The sequence below is a fragment of the Prinia subflava genome, chromosome 17 (genome assembly GCF_021018805.1).
Source record: "Prinia subflava isolate CZ2003 ecotype Zambia chromosome 17, Cam_Psub_1.2, whole genome shotgun sequence".
Classification (NCBI taxonomy): domain Eukaryota; kingdom Metazoa; phylum Chordata; class Aves; order Passeriformes; family Cisticolidae; genus Prinia; species Prinia subflava.
The window spans coordinates 15,723,994-15,748,904 of NC_086263.1; the positions used below are offsets into that span (position 1 = coordinate 15,723,994).

General features: G+C 60.9%; 1 protein-coding gene across 1 annotated transcript; it reads left to right on the plus strand.

Moving 5' to 3' along the window:
- The first annotated feature begins 478 nt into the window (after positions 1 to 478).
- Positions 479 to 24,538, plus strand: CACNG3 (calcium voltage-gated channel auxiliary subunit gamma 3). The gene is given in 5 exon segments (XM_063414225.1): positions 479 to 921; positions 20,304 to 20,387; positions 21,961 to 22,101; positions 23,221 to 23,471; positions 23,473 to 24,538. Coding segments are annotated over 5 exon segments (948 nt in total). The 5' UTR covers positions 479 to 710; the 3' UTR covers positions 23,734 to 24,538.
- The last annotated feature ends 373 nt before the right edge of the window (positions 24,539 to 24,911 follow it).

The following is a 24,911-nucleotide window of genomic DNA, read 5'->3' on the forward strand; positions in this document are numbered from 1 at the left end:
GGGTGACTGTTCCTGGGGCGGTACTGGCACCTCGAGGGGACTTCCACCCCATCCCTGTCCCAGGAACGTCCCGGTCTGGTCCTGATCCAGAATCCAGGGGGATGGTCCCCGGGGCCGTCACGGTCTCGGTCCCCCGGTCCCCGCTGAGTCCCGGCACCCGGTGGTGGGGTCCCCCCCCAGTCCGGATGTTTTTGAGGGGTCCCCCTCCCGATCTCCCGGGGCAGCCCCGATCCCAGCACCCCGGGGTGGGGTTCCCGGGGCAGTCACGGTCGCGGTCCCCGCCCAGTCCCGGCACCCCGGGGTGGGTTTCCCGTCCCGGGCCCCGTCCCTCCGGTGCGGGTGGCTGTCCCCGCGGCCGGCCGGTCGGAGCGGGCGGGGGGCGGTGTCCCGGCGGCGCAGCCCCCCGCGGGTCCCGCCCCCCGCTGCCCCCCGCCCCCGCCGCCCCCCGCCGCTGCCTTGGCCGGGCGGCGCGGGGGAGGCGCCGGGAGAGGCGGCGGGAGCGCACGGCGGAGCCGCTCCGCCGGGCTGGGCTGCTGCGCTCCGCGGGCTGCGCTCGGGCCATGCCTGCCGGGCTCCCCGGGGCCGGGCCGCCCCGCTCCGCGCCGCCGCGGGGGCCCGGCTCTCCGCCGGCCGCGGGGGCATGAGGCGGCGGGCGGCGGGCGGCGGCGCCGGCCCTTCCCCTGCGAGCCGCCGCCGGAGGATGAAGCAGCATGAGGATGTGTGACAGAGGCGTCCAGATGCTCGTCACCACGGTGGGAGCCTTCGCAGCCTTCAGCCTGATGACCATCGCCGTGGGCACCGACTACTGGCTCTACTCGCGCGGCGTGTGCAGGACTAAGTCCATGAGCGACAACGACACGAGCCGCAAGAACGAGGAGGTGATGACCCACTCGGGGCTCTGGAGGACGTGCTGCCTGGAAGGTACCGACCCCCGCGGCCCCAAAACTTCGGGGGAAGGGTTGCATCGCGGGATCCCCCCACCCCAGATCCGGGCCCCCGGCGAGCGGCGCATCCCCCGGCCAGGCGAGCATCCCCCGGCCCGGCGGCCCCGCCGCTCCGCGCTGCCGCCTCCCGCTCCCCTCCCCGGGCACTCGCGGTGGCCCCGAGCTGGAACCTCCCGGGGGGCTGCTCCGGCGGGGCGCGGGGGCCGGGGGCAGCGGCTCTGGGGGCTCCCCCCGCGCTGGGGACCGGCGCTGGCGGAGGCAGACGCGCTGTGTCCTCCCGGGAAGCTCCGGGCTGAGGGGCCACAGGTCCCTCTTCTGCTCAGGAACGGGTGAGTGGGAGGCCCGCGGCTGCTGCCCCTCTCCAGGCTCCGCCGGCCCCGCGTCCCCGTCCCTGTCACCAGGGGGAAACCCAGCGCCCCCGGCGCTTCCATCGCCGAGCCCCAGCTCCAGCGCCTGCCCTTTCCCTCTGAGCAGCACAGCGGGCCAGGGTGGGCTGCTGTGGCCCACGGCAGCCCGCCCCTCCGTCCCGCGGCGGGGCTGCCCCGGCACGGCTGCCCCACGGCCAAGCTCTCGCCTGCCCGGCCTCGCCGCTTCGCCCCGGTGCTTCCCTCCCGCAGCGGTGCCTTGGCTGGCGAGGCCCCAGCAGCTGCCACCCTCCTGCTGCACAGGCCACGATTTGGGGCAGTTTTGTCCCAAAGCCGCTCATGGAGGTGTTTCTGAGCACTCACAGGCTGTGGTTAGGGATGAGATTTAACAGAGCCAGGTGCTGGGACCTGCGCAGCAAAAAATGGCCGATGGCATCACCCTGGGCCCCAACTTTCACCCGGAGTGGCAGCAGCGGTGTCCTGTGTGCCCAGGAGAGCCTGCCCCGCTGCCCGGCGGGGCCCTGGCGGTGCCAGGCCAGCCCCAGGCCAGGAGCGACCCCTCGAGCCGTGGGGGCAGGCGGGCCACGACGCCGAGCTGCTCCTCCACGTTGGAAAGTTCTCGGTGAGTCACGGCCACAGATGCAGAAATACCCTGTCTGCTCCTGGAGCTCAGTCCTAAACCCGGTGAAGTCAGTCAGAGCTTTCTTATTGATTCAGGGAGGGTTTGGATCATGCTCTAATTCCATAATAAATAATTTGAGATAATCTGTCTCCCCTCTTGGGCTGAGGGAGCCAAGGAGGCAGGAGCCAGGGATGTGAAAGATGGGATTGCTGGAGGCATGAGTAATTTCCAAAATTCTTCGGTTTGCTACCTGTATTTTTTTTTCCAGCCAATGTTTTATGTTTCCCTCACTGTGATCAATCACTGCTTTGGAAGGAGGCAGAGAGGCCCTGCTGGCCTGGGCACGGCTCACTTGGTAAAGGGCTCGGCAGCACCGTGGCAGAGCTCAGAGCTGGATCCCACCACCCTGAGCCTGGGCGCGGGGCTGGGAGCAGCAGGGCGTGGGCTCAGCACTCCCGGTTCCACATCCACCCCGCGCTGGTGCTCTGGGAGCTGCTGGAGTGGGAGTGGGAGGGGGAGTGGGAGCCATGCGGGGTCGGTCCGTGCCCGCGGCGCCCCCGGGCCTGGCGTGGGGCAGGGCTCCCCATCCCCTTCGCCGGGCGCGGGTGGCAAAGGGGCCGCGGTGCCCCGGCAGCGCCAGGGAGGGTCCCAGGCTGTGCCCGGGGGGCAGATGGGGCTGTGGCGGTGCTGGGGGAACGTGCTGAGGCTGTTTATCACCTTCCCGAATTCTGCAGGAGAAGGCGCCTCGCAGGCTGTTAACCAGCGCGGTGCTGGGAAGGGAAAACTTCCCCCAGCCTGGCGAGCAGGGCTGGCGAGGCGGTGCGGGGGAAGGACCGTGCTGGGGCGGGGGCTGAGCAGCCCCCCAGCCCCGGAGCGCTGGGGGCAGAGCCCTGGACCTGTTGGGTGCAGCAGGTCCTGCGTGGTGCCCGCCCAGGGCCTTGCTGCCTGCTGGTTTCTGTGCGCACCGTGTCGGGCTGGAACACGCACGGAGCCTTCCCCGCGCCGGGCCGAGCGCGCTCTGTCGCAGGGCCGGGTCCCCTGCGGTCAGCGCCGGGCACAGCTCCCTGCCCCTCGGGGCCGCCGCAGCCCCGAACTGTGTGGCGCCAGCGGGGTCCGGACTCGGGGAAGGAGGGCGGGATGGGCTCGGAGCGGGCTCGGTGCGGGCTCGGAGCAGGCTCGGAGCGGGCTCGGAGCGGGCTCGGTGCGGGCTCGGTGCGGGCGCGGGGTGCCGGGTTCGGGTGCCCCGCTCCGAGCATCCCCGCCCGGGCCGCGCAGCCCGCGGGGGAGCCGCGCCACGTGAGCGTCACAAGCACCGGCGAGAGCGATAAACCCTGAATGGAGCCGCCGCAGAGCCACGGAGAGCCACCCACACGGGGAAACACAAATTGGCGGCTGAGTCAGGAGCTGGAGCCCGGGCAGGTGTTTCCAGGCTGCCGGGCCGCGGTCTGCCTGGAGCGGCGGCGGGTGGGTCCCGATTGCTGCTCTCACGGTGTGAGCTCTCGCCAGGTGTCCCCTCGAGTGTCCCCTGAGGTGTGACCGGCACTGGGCAGTGCGTGTCCCCCCCGGCCTTTCCGGTGTCACTGGTTTTCCTCTGTGCCTGCTCTGTCGGGAGGGGAGCACACGGCGCTTTGGGGAGAGAGCTGAAGTTGAGAAATAGCTGCTTAGGCCAGTGGTGTTTTCAAGAGAGTAACAGAACTTTGGTTTTCATCAAACTTAATTAAATTCAGCATCATTAAATGCAGCATCATTAAATGCGGGGAGGCTCCGTGTCCTCCCTGCTGCGTGGTGGAGATTGGGACTGGCTCCATGGCATCATGCGGATCTGAAACAGGCAGAAGGAGCAGGAGGATTTGGCCAAGGCTGCTCAAAATACCATATTTTAAGGCGATGTGGTACTTTTCCTTTCCTCCTTCATTTCCCTCATCAGAATAAAGTGCTCTGTCATTTCTGGAGGAGGCCAAGCGTTGCTCTGCCTGCCTCCCTCACAGAGGATGCTCAGCATCCTGCATTCCTCTGGGGTGGGACATGGGGTATCTTGCAGGGGACACGGACATGTCCCAGAGCTCTCCTTGGGCTGAGCTGTCCCCCTTGGGCCCATCCTGTCCCCTCCAGTGTCCCCCAGAGCAGCTCCAGCACAGCCTTTGCCCGGCAGTTCCTCCCTGCTGAGCCAGGGGAGCTTTCAGGGCTGGTTTTTGGGATGATCCTGCCTGGATTTGCACACAGTACTGCAGGCACCATCAGCTGAGCCCACGGCCCTCAGAACCCTGCCCAGTCCTTTCTGTGCCCGACCTGCAGCTCCTGCATGGCTCAGGGTGGATGGACGGTCACCCTGCAGGCTGCACCCAAGGGTGACCAGTGGTGTCCCTGGGCCAGGGGTGTCACTGGAGAGCTCGTGAGCTCCTCAAACTCCCCTTGAACATGAGAAGTGATGTCTGGTACCTGGGTCTCCTGCAGCCATGTGGGCTGTTTGTGCATGCTCTCCTGCTGAGGGTCTGGTTGCACACTGAGGTCACCGAGCCCCTCGCAGGGAGTCCCCAGAGTGGTGGCACCTCCAGCCCATCCTGTGGGACTGAGCAGCAGCTCCTGCCCCCAAACTGGAACTTGCTCTCCTGGTTCCTCGCTCCTGATCCTTGGAGCTGGCTGTACAGAGGAGGCCATGACTGAATGAGCCCAAGGTACCGAGCTGCCCAATCTGCCTGACCCACCTCCCTCATTCACCAGCATTCCCATCAGTCTTTTCTCTGCCCTTTCCCAGTTTTACTCCCAATTATTTCATGTTTTATTCAAAACTCTCAATAAAGCTGTTGTCGTAGCTCAGCACTGTCCTCGTAACAGGTGCTCCTGCACAGGAACATCCCTGGGATGAAGGGACTGTCTCTGTGAGCTCCCAGCCCCGTTAATAAAGCACTGTTGATTCTGCATAATACACAGGTCTTTAACTTTTTCAGGAGAGCTAAATCAAATACACTGTGGAACTCTTAAATGTATTATGTTACTGACTTCCTTTATCAACTGAGTTTGTAACTATATCAAGAAAGATTTATGAAGTTTGATGAATCCATTTTCCAGGAGGCTGTTTGACATTTGCCTCCTCCTCCGTTCCCACCTCTGCTAAGCCACAGGCGGTGCTGGGGACACAGCTCCTGCCATTGCCCATCGCATCACTCCTGGCATTAAACCAGCTTCTCCCGTCTTCTAGAAATCCAGCAGAATGCCGAGGTTTATTAAAATCCATTTCAGATCTTCAGAAGCTTTCTCAGCCTATTCTGTGGATGCTCCTGGGAGGAAGTTCTCCAGTCCTCCCGATTCCGTGTTTACACTCTGAGCCGCTGTTCAGCATCCCCCCAGCTCCTGCCAGAACACAGGAGCCTGTTTGTCTCCAAGTACAGAACAGAAGTACCTGATGAATAAATAAGCACGTGTCACTTCTGCTCCATGACTGACAGCTACACCCTCATGATCCAGCAGTGGTTTACACGTCAGGAAGGCTCCTTCCAACACAATGAAAGAATTCCTCCTTGTTTTGCCTTGGCCTTTCAGTTACAGATTTATTTTAACTGATCCCATTGGCTTCTCTCATCAGCCACCTGTGTGTGGCCTGCTACTTCCCTTATCAAAGTCCCTGATTTTTAATTTTTTAATTTGATTTCGCATTCCCCTTTGCAGTAGGCCTGGAAGGGGTGTGAGGTGCAGGAAAGCACCTGCCCTTGCTCCTGAGTTTCCATTTTCCCCTGTTGGTTCTGTCCATGGCTGGTTTTGGCTCAGCTGAGCTGCGCTGGGTCGCAGTGAAGGCAGTAAATCGGGCTGGAAGCGGCTGCCCTGGCCAGGCACCAGCTCTTCCCCCGCCTCCAGCTCCTCTCAGCCCTCTGAGTGAGGCCAAGCAGAGAATTTCCCCAAGGTGACAGCAAGATTGTTTCTGTTAGAAAGTTATTATCTTTAATTTTTAAAAGCGCCAAGCAAATGTCCCTGAGATTGCAATCACCCATGATGGAGCACTTTTTCTCGCTACTCATTATGGGCAGGTATTTAAGGAGCTGCTCATCCTGTTCTTCTGTCTGGTCAGTGTCTGTGATAGATTCTCATCTCCACCCCAACGTGCTGCTCCTCGGCCGTGCCTGGCCCAGCTCGGTGCCAGGGCTGGTGGTGGCATGGTGGGGCTGCCAGGCTGTGCCCACGACCACGCTGACCACACTGACCACCCTGACCACCCTGACCACGCTGACCACGCTGACCACACTGCCCCCATGACCACACTGACCACACTGACCACCCTGCCCAGTGGCACCCCTGGCACGGCTCCCCACATTGCCCCAGCCGTGGCTCTGCCCGAGGGTGCCCGTGAGCAGAGCCCAGGGGTGGCAGCTGCGGGGCAGGGGTGCACAATGGGGACTCTCAGCGTGGGCTGGAGGGGGTGGAGGGTGACAGGGCTGCTCTGGGCAGCCAGGCAGTTTTGGGGACGTGGTGGGGAGGGGGTGTTTGCTCTTTGTTACCTGAGGGCTGGGAGGTGTCGAGTTTTCCTGTGTGATGGAGGTAGAGGATGTTGTGTGGTGTGATGGAGGCACCCAGAGTGAGGTGACAGATGTAAAAGGAGAGGGAGTTTTTTTGTTTGAGATTACCTGATGGGATTACCAGGCTGCAGTTTAACTCCCAGCAAGCCTTTCCATCAGGATAGCCTGGAGCAGGGACAGCCCAGCCCCTGGAAGGGTCACATACAGCACCCAGGCACAACCTTGGGTTTAGGGAATCCCTGAGCCCCGCCTGGGTGGAGGATGGATTGGATAAAAGGGAATTACTGTCCTGTAATGGAGATGGAAATGAGGCTGGCTGGACCCTCGGCCTGCTCCAGACCCACATTCTTGTGGCATGTGGCCAAGTGCCACGAGTCATAAGAATCCTTCTGGACAGGAGGGTCCCGTGCCCCTGCCAGCTGGCACCGTGGCTCCCAGCAGGCAAGCCTCCAGCTCCACGGCTGCTTGGACAGTGCCAGGGAGGAGCTGTGCCTCAGCTCGCTGCCACCAGCTCTGCCTTGAGCAGAGGGTGCAAAATTCACCCTCCGGGGAGGCTGCGGTGATTTCTGGGCAAAAATCCTGACTCGTGGGGTGGGTTAAAGAGCCGGTTCCCTCACTGCCTGCGAGCAGCACGTGATGAGTAAAATGTATGCTGCGAACAGCTCAGAAAGAGGCATTTTACTGCTGCATAGGCGTGGTGCAGAGCCTGTCATCTCCGGAGCTGTTCCCGTGTAATAGAGGTGGAAGGCTGAATTTGAATGAGGCTCAAGTGGGTTTTTTCCCATGCAAGGTCACTGGCTCCATGCCGGCTGTAAATAATCGGGGGTGGCTGCCGAGGGCTGCAGCCCCGGCGCTGGCGGGTCCGGGCCGTGTTTTGGGGAGGCTGCCCCACGGGCGGGATCCTCCCGCGCCCCGCGGGTGGGGCCGGCCGGGAGGTGCCAGCGGTGACGTTTGCTGGAGCAGCCAGGGAGCGATGCCCGGCTCCACTGCCAAGAGCTGCGTGGCCTCTGGTAAATCCCTTCTCTCAGCACGAGTTTTGCCTTCTGTGAGGTGAAGCCAGGTGGATCCAGCGGTGCTCACCTCACGCCTCCAGAGAGGTGCCCCCACCCCGTGGCCGCTGGCCCGCAGGGCGATGCCCCCCGTGCCCCTGGCACGGCCCCGGGCACGCCGTGCTCTGCTCAGGGGACACCTGAGCCAGGTGTGGACCCGCCGCGCTCTGGGCTCGGGATGAGCTGAGGGGAGGCAGCCCAGACTCATCCTGCTCAGCGCTCCTCGCCTCTCCGTGCTTCTGTTCACATGGGCCTCACCATGGATTTTTAATGAACGCCGTGTGCACTTCATAAATAGACGTTAACCTCCTTTTTCGGGAAAATCAAAAATGTTCTTAAAATTATATAAATGCTGTAATCCGGAAGTGCGGGGGGGTTGCTCGGTTGCTGCCCGAGGGGTCCCGCTTGGCAGGGGGGTCCTTCCCTGCCTCTCCTGCTGACAAGCGCCACTGGCTGCCCCGGGGCGCTGCCAGGAGCGGCCGCCGGGCACTCGGGGCCATGAACGCCGGCAAATCCTGGGACTGGGTCAGCTCAGGGCACCCCAGGGGAAAGGTGCCCATGCCCCCCGCCCCTGCAAGGAGCCCCCAGGGAGATGGGGAGAGGTCCTGCCCGCCGCCCACTCCCTTCACAAGGGGCTGCAGCTGGGCTCCAACACCTGCAACCCGCTTCAGCCCTTCAAGTGACCCTCGAAGAGATCCCCCGAGGCCGGTGGATGCGGTTTTGGGTCAGCCCTCGGTGTGGAGGGCGGGGGTCTCACGTCCCTGCTGAGGTTTTCGGGAGGGTTTCTCTGGCTGGTGGGCTCTCTCCGGAGGTTTCTGACCGCTCTCCTCGGGCTGAGGAGCCGCTGTTCCGCGCAGTCCCACGCGGGCTCTGAGGAGCCGCGGCTCTCCTGATAAGGGCTCTGATTAAGACACCCGCTGTGACAAAGAGTGACAGTGCCGGGGTGACGAGGGGTGTCTCTCCCTCGGCGTGAGCGTGCTGACAGCTCTGCGGAGGGGAGGAGGCTCCGCGGGCTGCGCGGGAGGGGCAGGGCTGCGTCCCGCAGCGGGACCTGTTACACAACCCCGGGGAAACACCGCCCTGCCCGGCCCGGGTCAGCCCGGGGCACCGCGGAATGCCCCGATTCCAGGCTGCTGTGATTCCCCAGCCCTCCATCTGCAACAGGTATCCAAGAATGAATAGTCCAGGCCAGGGGATGCTGCGTGCTTTGAACTGCCCTGTGTCTTCCGGTCCCTTCCCAGCAATTTGGGGATTCTGAGATTCTGAGATCACTTGCCCAGAGGAGAAGAAGCGGAGCGTCTTCTTGCAGGAGGCTCTTGGTCCCTTTTGAGATGTGTCAGGACCCCTGGGCTTCGCTCCTCCCCTGAACATGGCAGGAATCCCTCCCTCACTGGTGAGGGCTTTCCACAGTGGTGGCAGGGAGAGGCAGGGGGAGGGATGGTGGCTGCTGAGCGGGGATAGGGTGTGATGATCCTCTCAGACAGTGCCCGTTTCTTATCTCCTGGCACCACCATGTACAGACAAATCTCGTGCTGTGGGCAGCAGAGGGGGGCTGAGCTGGGCCTGTGCCAGCTCCTTGGGCACGGTGGTGTTTGATCACACAGCCCTGTGGAAATGCCAGGGTGGCAGGGAGGGCAGTGGGCAGGTCTGGGAGCAGGTCAGCCCCTTGTGCCACCCTGTCCCCTCCCAGGGGCTCTGTGTGTTCACAGTTTGCAAGAGGTTTGTACTGAAGGAGGAGAATTGGGGTTGACAGGAGTCCTGGGGTGGGGACAGGGACAAGGGGGGACATGTGACCTCCCAGCCTTTCTGGGGGATGCTGGGCACTCTTGGGGATGTTGGCACGGGTGATACATCCTGTGGGACTTGGGCAGTAGCGAGCAGTGACAAAAGGGGGTGTTTGAGGGTGACATTTGTGTTCATGCTTCTTGAATGGTCACATTTCCAATTTCACTGGTGTTTTGGTAATTGTCCCCTAATTATACCTTTAATCTCAGTTCGTGCCTGGAATCACAAGTGGAGGGGAGAGCACTCCAGAGAAACTACCAACAAGCAATGACCCTTTTGAGGTGTGCCTGATTTAACTCAATAAAGTCAGCCTTGGCTTGTCCTGCTGGCATTGTCCTGAACTTCTCTGGTCCCAGAGATGGCACCTCCATCACCCTGGAGGGGCTGGGCTCCCTCCTAACACGGAATAGGAGCCCTGCAGGCCAGGCCGGTGATGCTCAGTGGGTGTTAAACACCAACTCCTTGCAGCTGCGTGTGGCACCTCAGCATCCCCGATTGCATCACTCAACGCCATCACACGAGCCCTGCACGGGCTGCCCTTCCCTGTCTGCCTCCTGCCCGAGCCGCCGGGGCTGCTGCCAGGCTGGGAAGGTCACTGTCACTCGGGGGGGGCGGGCTGTGACCTCCGGCAGCTGTCCCCGCGCCAGCCCGGCTGTGCCCGGCCAGCTGAGGCAGTCATTCCCGCCGGGGTGCTCGGCATCCCTGCCAAATCCTCCATTTGTCTGCGCAGCCTGGCTCAGCCCGCAGCCTTATCGCGGCAGCTCCGCACGGGCACGGGCCGATCCCCCCGCCCGCCCCCCGGCTCCGGGGGCTGCGAGACTCCCGGGGCTCCTGCTCCCCGCGCCGGGAGAGTCTCGTCGCTGCTCAGCACACTCCAGCCAAAGATGAAAGCGTTCTCTGTGCATCCGTCTGTGGCCTTCTCCCAACGTGAGAGGCTGGAGAGGGCTCAGAGCGATCGCGCTGTGCATGGGAAGCAGGAAAAGCTGCAGCGAGTGTGAGACCTCAGCCGGGGAGGAGCAGCAGCCGGGGCCGCTGCTTCTGTCTCCCGTCAACAGCAGCGATGGCACCGCGAGGGGAGGTGGTGTGCGTGCTGTAAATAATTGCATACAGAACCATTAAAGACGCTCTGCCTGTTGCCCCAGCCTGCCCCAGTTCCCCCTGCTGCCGCCCTCCATCAGCCCGCAGCAGCTCCCGGGGCTCAGCCCGTCCCGCAGGGCCGCTCCGGTGAGCTCCGGTGCATCCCTGCCCGGGCCGAGGGGCTGCGCTGCCGGGGCCGGCTCACGGCGGCCGAGGTGCGAGACAGGCCCCGCCTGCCGGCACCGGCGGACACCGGGACGGGGGACGGGACGGGCCCTGTGCCCACTGCGGCGGGCAGGGCCAGGGTCCGTGGGAGCAGCCACGGGGTGCAGGGTGTGACACCGCGGGGTGCGGGGTGTGACACCGATGTGCCGCTGTCACAGGGCCTCAGGGACAGCTCTGCGCCCTCAGCAGCGGCTGCTCAGGGCACACCAGCTCAGCCACTCTTTAGAAATCGCTTGCGATGTCAGTTTGAACAGATCTCCCCTTGGGGAGGGAGGGAAGGCTTCCGTAAACCGGGAGAAGCAGAGCGTCCCATGCGCAGCTCTGGGGCTCAGCCCGCGGGCGGGCAGCGCTGTGACAGCAGCGGCACCTCCCGCGCAGAGCCTGCTCCGGGTGTGAAATCCCCGGCTCTGCAAGGCCCAGCTGAGCTCCCGAAGCGAGCAGATGCTCGGGATCTGCATCTCTCCAGTGCTGCCCTACCCGTCTGGAAATTGGGATAGCAGAATCACAGAACTGTGGAATGGTCTGGGTTGGAAGGGACCTTCAAGATACCCAGTGCCACCCCTGCCATGGCAGGGACACCTTCCACTGTCCCAGGCTGCTCCAAGCCCTGTCCAACCTGGTCTTGGGCACTGCCAGGGATCCAGGGGCAGCCACAGCTGCTCTGGGCACCCTGTGCCAGGACCTGCCCACCCTCACATGGAGGAATTTCTTCCACATATCTAATCTAAGCCTCCTCTGTGTCAGTGTGGAACCGTTCCCCCTTGTCCTGTCATTCCATGCCCTTGTCCACAGCCCCTCTCCAGCTCTGCTCAGGGCTCCTCTCCACCCACCCATTCTCCTTCCAGCCTGTAGCCCAACCTGCTGGAGCATCGCCCGGAGAGCAGGTGGGTGCCCTCAGTGATAACCAGGAGGAGCTGCTGGGCTGCAGCTGGGGCAGAGCCCGCCAAGGGCTGCTGCAGGCACAGCCCTCTCTGCATGGATGTGTGCTGTGGGCTGAGGGCAATGCCATGGGCCTGGGCAGGATCCAGAGCTGAAAATCAGGGAGAAAAGCCACAGGAGCAGCCCCAGGTAAGTGCCAGGGGGCTGGTGGAACTCCTGCTGTCCTTGAGGCTGATGGCAGAGCAGCACCTGGCTGCAGCAGCAGCAGGATGGGCTCTCTCTGGGGTTTAATGCAGAAGAGGAAGATGAAAAGTGTTGGGTGAGTGACGAAACTCTGCTGCCACCAGTCTTGGGGGCTTTCACATCTTTCTCCTCTTCCCCTCAGAGCTCTCGTTGACTCCTGGAAGGGCAGAGCCATGGGGAGTTGGGGTTGTGTGGTGTGTGGAATGGCAGGGCCAGACAGAGCTGGGGCTGTTTAAAGGCTCAGATGTTTTCACAAAGCGTTTTGTGCCCTGAGCCAGGTTTGGGTGGCTGGGGAAGGCGAGGCTGTTTGATGGGTGGTGGTGTGAGGGCTCAGGGACCATGGAGCAGCTTCATAGCCAGGAGCGGGGTGCTGCTCCCTGGGCCGGAGGGTGCAGCGTGGGCAGGGACATCACGGTGAGACAGAGGAGTGCCACGAGCTGCCCGAGGCAGGGGAGGGTTTCAGGGGCCTGCAGCAGCTGGGGGCCATGTGCTGGGGGATTGGTGCTGTCAAATCCCAGAGTGGTGTGCGATGGAGGAGCTGCACCTCCCCTGCCGGGAGCCTGCAGCAGTGCAGCACTGCCGAGGTGCTCCCAAACACACGGGGCAGGGCCGGCGCTGTGCCGGAACGGCTCTGGGCCTGTGGGCAGCTCAAAGGGGCAGCTTTTATTTCTTGGGGAAGATGAGGTTGGCGTCGCTCGCTCCTTCACCAGCAAAGTTCTCTCCTGATGCTCTGTCTGCAGGAGAGCTCCTTCTTGCTCTCCAAAAAAAAGCTGAGAGTGAAACTATGGTGCTACTCCCGAATCTCGCTTTCCCCATCTGAGGCGTTGGAGCTGCTCCCCGGGGCCGCTTCCCTCCCGCAGATGGTGAGGGGGCGGCAGGCAGCAGCTAAATCCGGCCGTGCTGGCTGCGGGCCGGGCCGGACCCGCACCGGCCCGCGGGAGCCCGGGACAGCCGGGGCAGGAGCCCGGGACAGCCGGGGCAGGAGCCCGGGACAGCCGGGGCAGGAGCCCGGGACAGCCGGGGCAGGAGCCCGGGACAGCCGGGGCAGGAGCCCGGGACAGCCGGTGCAGGAGCCCGGGACAGTGGGGACAGGAGCCCGGGACAGCCGGGGCAGTAGCCCGGGGCAGCGGGGACGGGAGCACCGAGCTGCGGCTCCGGGATGCCGGCCCCTCCCTCCCACACCCGAGCACGATGCCCACTGCACTCCCTGGAATAAATAGGCTGTGATGGATCGAGGCCCTTTTAACACATCAGCTGAAAACTTCAAATATTTATACCGGGAAGATGTGACAGAGGTATAGATATATTTTAAAAAGGCAGGTGCTGGAGTGGCAGTCATGTATTTGAACTTCAAATACTTGCCTTCAAATCTATGCTATAAAAGGGGAAGAACGTAATAAATTTAATATCACTTTTTTCAGGGAAAACAACCTGCCGAGCCTCCTCCTAGGCTAAATGTGCTTTAAAGATTGACTGTGCAGCTGTAATAACTATTGATGAACTGTAAACATGAAAAGATCTCCCTGCTCCCGGCCTGTCAGGAGCATTAGGGTGGAAATGCTCTGTGCTCCGCTCTGGCATGACTCACCGAGGCCTCGGCAAATGTGTTTATTTGTAAAGATCCTTATTTCAGAAATAGTGACCTTTTTAATGCCTCGTGCAGCGAGCTCGGAAATTCGAAATTGCCTTTTGGCGACTGGCTCGCCTCTCTGCAGCTCTGACAGAGCTTTTCATGGCCATCTACATATTTTTAGCCTGGATATTCTGCACTGTGGGGCTCCTCTGGAGAATGATTTGCTTTTTGCAGCCCTGGGCCTGCAGTGCTGGGCTGAGGGCATGGAGGGACTCCCTGCCCAAGGGGCTCCTCGCCAGCCTCTGCCCTGAGCCCTCCCTGCATGGGATGGATTTAGCAGCGTCCTCCTTCAAACACCGACTGTGGTGTTGATGGTAAATTTAAGCAGCTGCTTCACCTTGAAATAGGGAATATTAAGGGTGGGCAGGCCCTGGCACAGGGTGCCCACAGAGCTGTGGGTGCCCAGGCTGGACAGGGCTTGGAGCAGCCTGGGACAGTGGAAGGTGTCCCTGCCATGGCAGGGGTGGCACTGGATGGGCTGTAAGGTCCCTTCTAGCCCAGGCCACTCTGGAACTCTGTGATGATTCCATGAATAAACCTGTTTTTCCAGGCTGCTGTACATCCCACACAGGATCCCTGCTGGCCCCCACACTGTCACCTGCCGGGTCTGTGCTGGTCACTGTCCCCACCCCAGTGTGCTGGTGGCTGCACCAAAGCAAGCGTGACCAGTGACCTTGTCACTCTGTGCCTGTCCCCTTGTTCAGAGTCCCTGCTTGTGCCACCAGGTGCCAGCCCAAGGCCCTGGAGCAGATGAGGGGATGCAGGGCCCTGCTCCGGGCAGAGCAGCTCTCAGCCCCTCCTCCCCTCCGGAGCAGCATTCCACAGGGCTGGAATTGCTCAGCCAGCTCCTTCCGCCCTCCCCGGGCCGGGATGAGAATGTGCTGCATGAGAAATGCCGTGGCTGTGCTCAGTTATTTAACATTCCGGGCCCTGTGACTCAGGCTGCTGCTGTGTGGTGACGGCGGTGGCACTGCTCCTTTCTGCTGCTGCTGCTCATCCCAGGGCGCTGGGGAGGGATGGTTTGATGCTTCTCCACTGCTGGTTAGAGCCTTTATCGGTGCTCCACAATTCCAAGCTGCTGATTTATATTCAGAGTTATGAATATCTCCTTTCTTCTCTTTGCTGGGCCTGTTTTTATTTTTATAGCTGTTTACTTATTAGCCAGGCAGTTTCCAAACCAATGCAAACTCCCGTCATGGTGATGATTTTTCGGGCAAAACACTCTTAAATCATTCTCTGTACACAGTTGTGCTTTTATGCTTAAATCCATTCTCCTAAGTGATTTGGCTTATAATTGTTTTCTGCTCTGTGAATTGACCTCTCAAAGCACCAGGAGTCTGTGCTGGTGCCTCGGACTTGCCTCTGTGTGCCCATAAGAAACATAATCAAGCCATGATTGCTTGGACTTGAGCAGCAACTAGTTTTTAATTCTGTGATCCATTCCCCTTCAGCTGTCAACACAGAGTCGAAAATAGCACTCCCCTGTGCTGGATGCCACGCTTCACAGCTATGAAATTGTCATTTATAGGTTTTTAGAAATTCAGAGGACATTTTAATACCGGTGAAGTGAAACCTCCAGCTCCCCATCATAATGCAGCTTCTCCCTCCTTAGTATAAATAGGTGCTTAAGCAGCCTGGGGATGATCCGAGCTCGGGGTGGGAGCAGGCACCGGAGCACCCACACCCACAGATTCCCCTTGTCTGAGCCACTGGCACCTTGCTCAACCAGAGCAGCCCAGGGTTTACACTCTTGCTTTTCCCCCTGGTGCCAGCTGGGCAGATTTTGTCCCCACTGTTCTGGACATGAAACTTGTGGGTCAAACTCACTCCTACAGGTGAGTGTGTCTGGATCTGTCTGTTAATTACCGAGCCAGATAATGGGATCATGGAATCATGGAATGGTTTGGGTTGGAAGAGACCCTAAAGACCAGGCACTCACACCAGGCTGGGCTGGGAGCTTCTGCCAGCTCTAGGCAGCTTTGGAGTGGTGGAAAGGGGAGGCTGCGGGTGAGCCCAGGATCCCTTTGCCAGACGGGCACAGAGCTCCCACCCCGAGGACAGACCCACCTTCCCCACACCCTGCTAGAAAAAGATGAGGGATCCAGGAGTCTCCCAGAGCTGAGCTGGCCACCTCTATTACCATCACAGAGGAGGCTGGAAGGCAAACCCTGCCCAGAAGCTCATCAGTTAATCTAAAACGTTCATTAAACAGGGATCCTGCCCCAGCTGCTGGAGGGATCCTGCTGTCTTGGGCTCCGGGGTGCTCAGCTGGGGCCAGGCCTCCCCCTCTGCCCCATCTCTTACCATCAATGTCTCCAAGCAGGCAATCCAAAGATCATTATTTTTTATATAATTGCCAGAATTGTATTAATTTAAACAGATAAACTCAATCAGTGAAGCTCATTAATTTCTAGCACACGGCTTATTTACGCCGATTCCGGCTGCTCCAGCACTCATTGCACTCTCATAGGAATGTCAATTACCTTTTAAAATAAAAATCAATGTTTATCCGCTGTTAAAGATAAAACATGAAATGATTTCCTAAGACATGCTGATGAGTGCTCTCCTCCCCAGCATGATCCGAGGGCTCCTGGCCTTGGCAGCTGCTGCCCATTGCCACGGGCACAGGGGAGAACGGGCACCCAGAGCCCTGCACTCGCCCCAGCCCCTGCACGCTCTACCCCACCCCAGCATCTTCCCAGGAGCGAGGGCTTTCCCTGCCAGGAGCTCCAGCAACGTGGAAGGACAGAGGGAGGAAGGTTGGGAGGATGCAGGGAGGAAGGAAGCTGAGGAGAGCGTGGGGGGAGCTCGGGAAGCAGCTCCAGAGTGTTACCTGATTACTTTTCTAATGAGCAAAAATGAGAAAACCCTCAGAGCAAAGGGCTGGAAATTACCCATCATCTGCAAACTTTTTTTCCCCTCCTCTATTATTCAGAATTGTTTTGCTTTTCTGAACTGCCTTGTGTAGGTTGCACCAACCCCACAGATTCCAGAATGGGAGATGATGAGTCACTGTCAAAATGTAGATTTTTTTTCCCCCTTTTTTTTCCCTTTTAGCACTGCTGAGGGAGTGAAGTCCCTGTGCCACGCGCCGATCGTTGGCACCCCGCGGGCTGGCGCTGCCAGGAGCTCCCAGCCCACCCGTGGTGTGAGTGCCAAGCTGTGCTCGCCGTGTCCCCCTGGGGATGCCCAGCAGGGCCTCTCCTGCTCCCCAGCCCTGCCAGCCGTGGGGGTCTCGGGGGCTCTGTCCCCGTGCCCGGTGTGCTCGGGGTGTGCCCGCCCGGCCTCTGCGCCGCCGCCACAGCCCGGCCACCTCTGCTGCCTCCTCGCTCCTGCATCCCTTGCATCTGACTTGGGATTTTTCCACTGGAGGGGTTTTATATATATATGTATATATAAACAGGAAGAAATGTCCTTCAGAACAGGCGTATCTGTGTAGGTGCCTCTGCTCAGCCACAAGCCACCACCGCAGAGAGGGGGAGAGGGTGTGAAATGGAGACGGAGCCAGATCCCACCCGTGCCGCTGGGGGAAGCTGGAGTGGGGCTGCTGGGGCGCTGGGGATGTGCTGAAGGAGCTCTTGGTCCCGGCGAGGGGGAGGATTCCTCCCACTGCCAGGTGCTGAGGAGCCCAGCACCCATCCCAACAGCAGCGCAGGCCTGGGCGCTCCCCGGTGGGCTTGGGGCAGCAGTGCAGGGGAGGTGGGGGTGGCAGCCCCGGTGTGGGGCTCACAGAGCTGGTGGGACAGCAAGGACAGGTCCCCCGGCTCCCCAAGGCTTCCCTGCCCAGGTGGAGAACACCCCTTGTCCTCAGCTCCAGCAGCATTTCCAGCGGGGTTGGGGGGCTCCGTACTGTGGATCAGGGGCCTGGAGCCCTCCCAGCAGCCTTCTCTGATGCTCCTCTAAGCTGCTGTGTGTCTTTGAGCTCAGGCTGTGTTGAAAATTCGGTGATGCAGGAGGCAAACACGGTGCTGGGGGGTGGCTGAGACCCCCCCAGCCTTCCCCGTGGCCACAGGAGCCCTGTGCAGCAGCCACTGGGTGCTGGCCACAGCTAACACAGAACCCAAACCCCAGAGCTCTGCAGTCTCACACCAGGGACCTTGTGCAAAGAGCCTCAGGATCCCTTGCAGAGCCTGGAGCTGGGGAAGGGAAGGAATACGGATGAATTTCTTTCCATCTCTCCAAGCATCTGGGAGGTGGGTGGGAGGTAAAAAAAGATGAGCCCTGAAGTTTTAATTCCTCGGAGATATTTAGGTATCTTGCTCTTGTTACTCAGGGAGTGCAGAGCCTGAGCATCTCTGGGATTGTGCAGCAGGCTCTTTCCTAGCCCAGCACTTCCCAGCTCAGCTCTGATCTCTGGTTCTCCAAAATATTAATTTTCAGAGAACTTAGACTGTAATGACCCTCCACTTCCTTCAGATGGATTCGGTGTGACACCGTGTCTTTGGGAAGGCCATTACTGGAGACCACAACTTGGGAGATAAAGCACTTGGATTTATCAGGAGGAGCAGAGAGCTGAGGGCTGGAATGTGACCTTGACTCCTGGCTGAGCCACTACGAGGGGAGCAAGGAATTTTGTTCTCATTTAAGAGTGGTCTCAGCTCATCCTCCTCAGCCTGAGCCTTCCTTTGCACACACCAGTAGGACCCAGAATGGTCCCTGGAAAACTGTTCCACCAGATGAAAAGTAATGAGATTTTAACACCATAGCTGGAGCTCTTTAGTCTTCTGGCTCGTCGGGCTGGGATCGATATTCTTGGCTGTATTTCCACCACTGCAACCGTATTTCCCTCACCACCCCTCCCCGTCCCCCCAGCGCTCCCCGGGGAAAGGGGCTCTGAGAGCAAAACAACCTGAGATCAAATCAATTAATTGCCTCTGCATGTGCCGATAAACGCGGTGCGGGAGCTCAGCAGGCACGGCACGGCAGGGAAAGCACAAACGCTGCCCTGCCCCGGGCTGGGGGCTCCGGGGCTCTCCCGGCACCCAGCGTGGGGCGCGGGGGATGAGCGGGATCGAAGGAGCGCGGGATGCGAGCAGCCCTGGGGGGAGAGGGGAAGGGAGGGGAGGGGAGGGGAGAGGGGAGGGGAGGGTTGCCCGCACAAACCCGGGGCCGCAGAGCGTGAACCACGAGTTCATCGCTTCCAGATGAAATCCGGTGTCACCCCCAAAAGGCAGCGCTCGCTGCGGGAGCCTGGACCGGCCGGGCAGGGACAGCCTGCGGGCACCCCGCGGTCCCGCTGCTGTACGGACAAAAAGCCCTGGGAGGTTTCCCAGCTGCAGGGGATCCCCTGCACTGAGCTGGGACCATCACACGGAGAGTTTGACCCGCAGCTGGGTGAGGCTGGGGCACGGCGCCGCTGGACCTGCTCCGCTCCGGGCCGGGTGACAGCAGAGGTGGCACCTGCCTGATGCCACCAAGCGGCGGCAGAGCTGGGGCTGCTCTCGCTGACCCCTCCCGCGGAAGGAGGGGACGGGCAGGGCTGGTTCCTCCCTGCTGCCCGGGGCTGGGGGGCTCAGGGGCTCGGGGCCGGCTGCTGCCGTGCTGGGCTCCGGCTGCCAAGTTGGCTAATTGGGATTCAGACTAATAGCGAGAGGAAATGACTGAGATCCAGCACCGAGACCGCCGAGCGGGGAGGGGGTACCGGGTACCGGCGGCAGCACTGGGAGAGGAGCCCGACTGCTGGCAGCACCCGGAGCAGGGGCTGGGGGCGGCAGCAGCCCCAGTCCAGCACTCGGGCCGTGCTGGGGCCGTGCCCAGCTCTCGGGCCACAGCTGGGTGCTGGAGAGGGGCACCAGCAGAGGCGTTAGCAGGGACTGCGAGGGCCCAGAGCCAGAGCACGTCCCCCTGAGACCATCCCGGTGTCCTTCAGCCAGGCCCAGCTGTAGAGCCGGGAGAGGAGCACATGGAGCTGCATCTGCTGTCACGGGGGCCGGGGACCTGGTGGCTGAGGATGTGGCACACGGCCCAGCTGCTGTGAGGGCAGTGTCCCCAGCCAGGACCCTGAGCCTCATCCATCCCCGCAGCCATTTCCAGCCGCAGCTCCCAGGGGCAGGATTCCCTCCCTGGGGAGCGCCTTGGAGGGCAGAGGGGCCTTTTTGGGGTTGCAGCCTTGTTGTGGTGTGTGTTTGGAGGCTGAAGTTGTGTGTCAGGTGGCTCGGCGTTGCCATGACAACGAGCATCAGTTGGTGAGCAGAGGGAGGAAAGGAGACAAAATAAATGTCAGAGTGTGAATAGACGCTGTGGAGCCGGGGCTGCCCCCTGCCCGCCCCCTCCCCTGGGCAGCCAGGCGTGCGGCTCTGCCCGTGCCTGCTCAGCCGGGCTCCATCGCTGCAGCCCCGCTCTGGCACTGCCTGATGGCTGCAGAGCCAAGGCACCCGTGGGGTGTGTGGGGCACAGTCTGCTGGCTCTGGGTACCAGGAGGAGGTGGGTGGAAGCCCAGAGCTGCGAGGAGGAGGAGGCTGGGGGCTGTGCTGTGGGCTGGTGTCCTCACCGTGCCCAGTGCATCCCCTTCTCCCACAGTTCCCAAAGCAACGGGAGCAGGCGATTCTCCCTCGGGTGCTGTGTCTCCCTCCAGGTGACGGCTTTAGCCTCCTCCAGAGCTTCATCTTCAGGCTTTGATTGATGCCTGTCGTGCTGCTCAGCCCCCTGAGCGCAGCCTGGGAGTGTGGCACTGCAGGACACCCTGAGGGTTGGCTTGTCCTGTCCCCAGCCCTGGCCCCTGGTGACATGTCCTTCCTAGTCCCATGGCAGAGGGGACAGAGCCAGCATGACCTGACCAGAGCCAGGATGCTGAGGGGGCTGCCCTTCTGCTAGGGACATGCTGTAGTTCCTGCCACCTCTCCCTGCCCCTTGCTGCTCCAGAGCAGTCCCCTCTGTGCCTCAGTGTCCCCATTTAGAACATGAAGGCCCCTGGGCTGTTGTACATCCTGGCCAGCGCTGGGTTCTGAGCATTTCCTGGCTTGTGTCTCCCCAGGAACCTTCCGAGGAGTGTGCAAGAAAATCGACCACTTCCCTGAGGATGCAGACTACGAGCAAGACACGGCCGAGTACCTCCTCCGTGAGTCTGCTGCCCTGTGGCCCCTGGGGCCCCTCACGCTGCAGGGCACCCCCTTGCTGTCCCCTGGTGTCACCCAGCAGGAGGCTGCGGGGTCACGGCCCCCCAGGCTCCCCATGCAGCATCAGGGACCCTCTGGGTTACCCGAGCACGGCCATGCCACGCTGTGCTCATGGCACACTGGCCTGGCACTCGCTGTCCCCACGGCCGGTCCCAGCAGCTGCTGCACAGCCCGAGAATCTCTTGGTGCCACCCACAGGGGACCCCGCAGGCCCGAGGTGCAGCACCACAGGGACACGTCCCCACGCCCTGTCCGTGCTGGTGTCCCTGCTCCCAGGGACAGGCTGGATTTGCTGGGAGAGCACAGCGAGCATCTGCCACGTGCTCTGCCATGGCAGCCAGGCACAGGGGGACAGAGGGAAACTGAACTGGAGGATTTTCTGGGAAAAGCGGGTCCTGCTGACTCAGGGGCCAGCAGAGCTGTGGGGCAGAACCCCAGGCTGTCACACACAATCCCAGAACGGCCCAGGGTGGAAGGGACCTTAAAGCCCAACCCAATCCACTTTCCTACATGGAGCAGCTTCCAAAATGACAGTGGAGAGTAATGAATGCAGCAGATCACTACCTGCTGCACCAAAAATACACTGTGCCTTGGCTTGGGCTCTCTTCCCTCGATTAGGGCTGTTATTAAAGCAGAGAAATACAGAGAAGCTCCATTAAAATTCCACTCCTGGGGGCTCTAAAATAGACTTTTTACTTTAAATGTGAGAGGGGGTGGGAGAACTTCAGCACTAATCTACTAAAACTGCAAAGCCTTTTCATTAAACTCGCTCTCCTCTCCACTGGGTGAGCAGAGATGGGGAAATTTCAGAGTCCAGAGCAACAACTGGATGAGCAGCAGCTGGGCCAGCAGGGGATTGGGGCTGAGCACCAGGCCATGGGCACAGGGCCCTTCTCCCAGGATTCCTTCCAGCCCCAGCAGCTCAGGGAGCACCCAGGGCTGCCACCCCCCTGGGCTGCTGCCTCTGTTATTGTTTGGAAATGCAGAGGTTGGGGTGAGCCCTCAGCAGGCTGGCACACACGTGTGGCTCTGCACGTCAGGGGTGTCACTTGTGTCCAGCCTCTGTCACATGCACCCTGAGGGGACAGTGCCCCTTGTCCGCAGGGTCACCGTCCCCCAGCCTTGGCACTGCCCACACTTTCTGCTGAAAGAGGGGAAATTTAGGTGAGATATGCAGAAGGAATCCCTCCCTGTGAGGGTGAGGAGGCCCTTTCCTACAGAAGCTGTGTCTGCCCCATCCCTGGAAGCATCCAAGGCCAGGCTGGATGGGGCTTGGAGCTAGCTGGGATAGTGGGAGGTGCCCCTACCCATGGCAGGAGGTGGGACTGGGTGGTTTGAAGGTCCTTTCCAACCCAAACCATTCCAGGACTCCACGACAAGCAGAGGATGCATGGTGGGCACCAGTGCTGGGTCTCCCCGTCCATCCTGGCAGCACAAGGGGTGCCCTTGCACAGACCCTTCCCTGCTGGTGCAGGGGGTGCTGGGGGCTGATCCTGCCTCTCTCCTGTCCCACAGGTGCAGTGAGAGCATCCAGCATCTTCCCCATCCTCAGCGTGGGGCTGCTGTTCTTCGGGGGCCTGTGCGTGGCCGCCAGCGAGTTCTACAAGAGCAAACACAACGTCATCCTCAGCGCCGGCATCTTCTTCGTCTCTGCAGGTAGGAGCTGCCCAGGCGGCCCCTCCGGCCTGGGGGGACACGGGGGAGCAGGAGGGGGGCTGGGTCCTCCCAGGCTGTCAGCACAGAGAGATTCTGAGGTTTGAGAGCCCTTCCAGCCCTGTGGGAAAATCCCCACAGGAGGGAGAAACTGCCAGGGGTCTCTGGCCATGGTCACTGTGCCAGACAGGGCTCCAGGTGCCCCCGTGCCCTGCCTGGAGCAGGGGCTGTGTGGGGGCACAGCCCGGGAGGGGCTCCTGGAGTGCAGCCATTCCCCTGGGGGTACCAGGCCCTGGCACAGGGACTGGGGGCTCTGCCCTCCATCCTGGACGGGCAGTGGGCGCTGTGCCAGCAGCAGCAGGACCAGGCAGAGGAGCTGCCACAGTCCTGCATGGAAATCACTCTCTGGAGAGGCTGTTCCTGCTGGATTACTCATTTCTCTGTGCTGTTCCCCAACGCTTCCCCTGATTATCGCGTGACAATGTCTTTGTCTCAAGGAACCGCTCTATTTTGTGTTTTTCTTCTCCCCACAAAAAGACAAATGACTCTCCCTCCTTGGCTGGCAGGAGCTGCTGATGCAGATGAGAAAACAGCAGAGAGAACATAATTGATTCATTAAGTAAATCTGGGAATGCACCAGCCTCTCCCAAGCCTGCAGCACAGCCCCGCTGGCTGCTAGCAAGGCACAGGCTGCCCCTATCCCAAACAAAGCCTCAGGGCTCCACCAGAAATGGAAAGAGACAGAACCATTCCAGCTTCCCAGTGCTCCCAGGGCCACGGCGAGCTGGGGTTCGTGCTGGGGGGATCCCCCTGCAGCCCTCAGCTTGGCTGTGCTGCTGCATGACACCAGCTGGGCTCCTGCATTCACTGCTCAGCAAAGCACAGCACAGCCAGCTCCTGGAAAGTCCCTCTGCTAGACAAAGCAGTGGTTACTCCTCCTTCCCATCCCATGTCCAGGAATATACAGGAATAAGGGAATCTGTAGGGGAATGAGTGTGTAAGGGAATATCCAGGTATCCTGGGAGATCAGCAGAGGTCTGCAAGGGGATCCCCATGGGGACACGTCCCCCATCCACTGCTGCCACTCAGGTGAGCGCCTGTCCCGCTCGTGCCCCCCTGCAGGTCTCAGCAACATCATCGGGATCATAGTGTACATCTCGGCCAACGCGGGGGACCCGGGGCAGAGCGACTCCAAGAAGAGCTACTCCTACGGCTGGTCCTTCTACTTCGGGGCGCTGTCGTTCATCATCGCCGAGATGGTGGGGGTGATCGCCGTGCACATGTACATCGAGAAGCACCGCCAGATCCGCGCCAGGTCCCACTCGGAGCTGCTCAAGAAGTCGGCCTTCACCCGCCTCCCCCCCTACAGGTACCCGCTTCCGCCGGCGGTCCAGCTCCCGCTCCACCGAGCCCCGCTCCCGGGACATGTCGCCCATCAGCAAAGGGTTCAGCACCATCCCCTCCACCGACATCTCCATGTTCACCCTCTCCAGGGATCCCTCCAAGGTCACCATGGGGACGCTGCTCAACTCGGAGCGGGACCACGGTTTTTTACAGGTCCATAACTCCATCCCCAAAGAGTTCAAGGAGTCTTTGCACAACAACCCGGCCAACAGACGAACCACGCCGGTCTGAGGCGGGCCGGGCCGTGGGCAGGCTGCATGGCATCACCCTCGTGACGGTGTAACCTGTGAAACCCCGTTTTTAAGGACAAACCCAGAGGCTCCCCGTGCCCCTGCCCGTGGGGCTGGTTTTTCACTCCTGAAATGCCACTGGCCGGGCCAGGCCGCTGTGCCTGCGGTGGGAGCGGGACCCCGGCGGGGAGGGGACGGGGCCGCGTGGGACCCTGGCCCGGTGCCCTGCGGACTGAGCGGGCTCCAGCCCCCCGGGACGGCGGCTCCCCGAGGGCTCCATCGTTCGTGTGATCATAACCGCAGTGTTCCCATAGCTGTGTGTCCATGGAAATGCTGGCGACAGCCCTGTCTGTGAGAACCCTTAACCCGGTAGTTACTCTTAAGTGGAATCGCCTGGAAGTCTGGAGCTGGAAGCACTGAGTTAGTGCCGGAGCAAGGCTTGTGTTCCGAACCCCTTTCCCTGTCGTGCTGGATGGAGTGCTCGGGCTGGGTTCCTCTATGGCGTTTCGTGCATGCATTAAATAGCTTGGAATTCAATTTTGTCATGTCGGGTTGGAAGAAACATCCTTTTGCAATTTTCTGTGGTCTCGAAAGGGCTTATTTCCTTCCCTCCTTCCCTCCTTCCTTCCCTCCTTCCTTCCTTCCTCCTTCCTTCCTTCCTTCCTTCCTTCCTTCCTTCCTTCCTTCCTTCCTTCCTTCCTTCCTTCCTTCCATTCAGGCCATGAAAGGACTCAGGAGCAGAATTACTCCAGTGACTGGTAGCGAGTATCCAGCATTTAATTCACCTCTAATTGCAAGAAAATGAATTACTTCCCTACAGCTGGTACACACGCAGTCAGAGATGATTCTCTGGGCACAGCCGAGGGCAACGCGCGACCGTGGTGCTGCGGGAGCGGCTGCAGCAGCATGTGGATGGGGTGTGATTCCCTAATGGCTGGGAGATCCATGAGAAAAACAATAAAATTGTCCAGTTTGGCAAGTTCCTTGGCTGAATAGGTCGCACTGGCCCAGCAGTGGGCACCGGGGAGCGGCGCAGCATGGCCGGCAGGGAGGAGGGAGGTCAGTCTGGGACTGCCAGGGAGTTTGTGAGCAGACAGAGGTTTGGCTCCAAACTCTCCCCCTGGAGCTGAGCTCGGCTAAGTGGAGGCAGTTTAGAAGCAGTTGGTCTGTGGTGCTGTG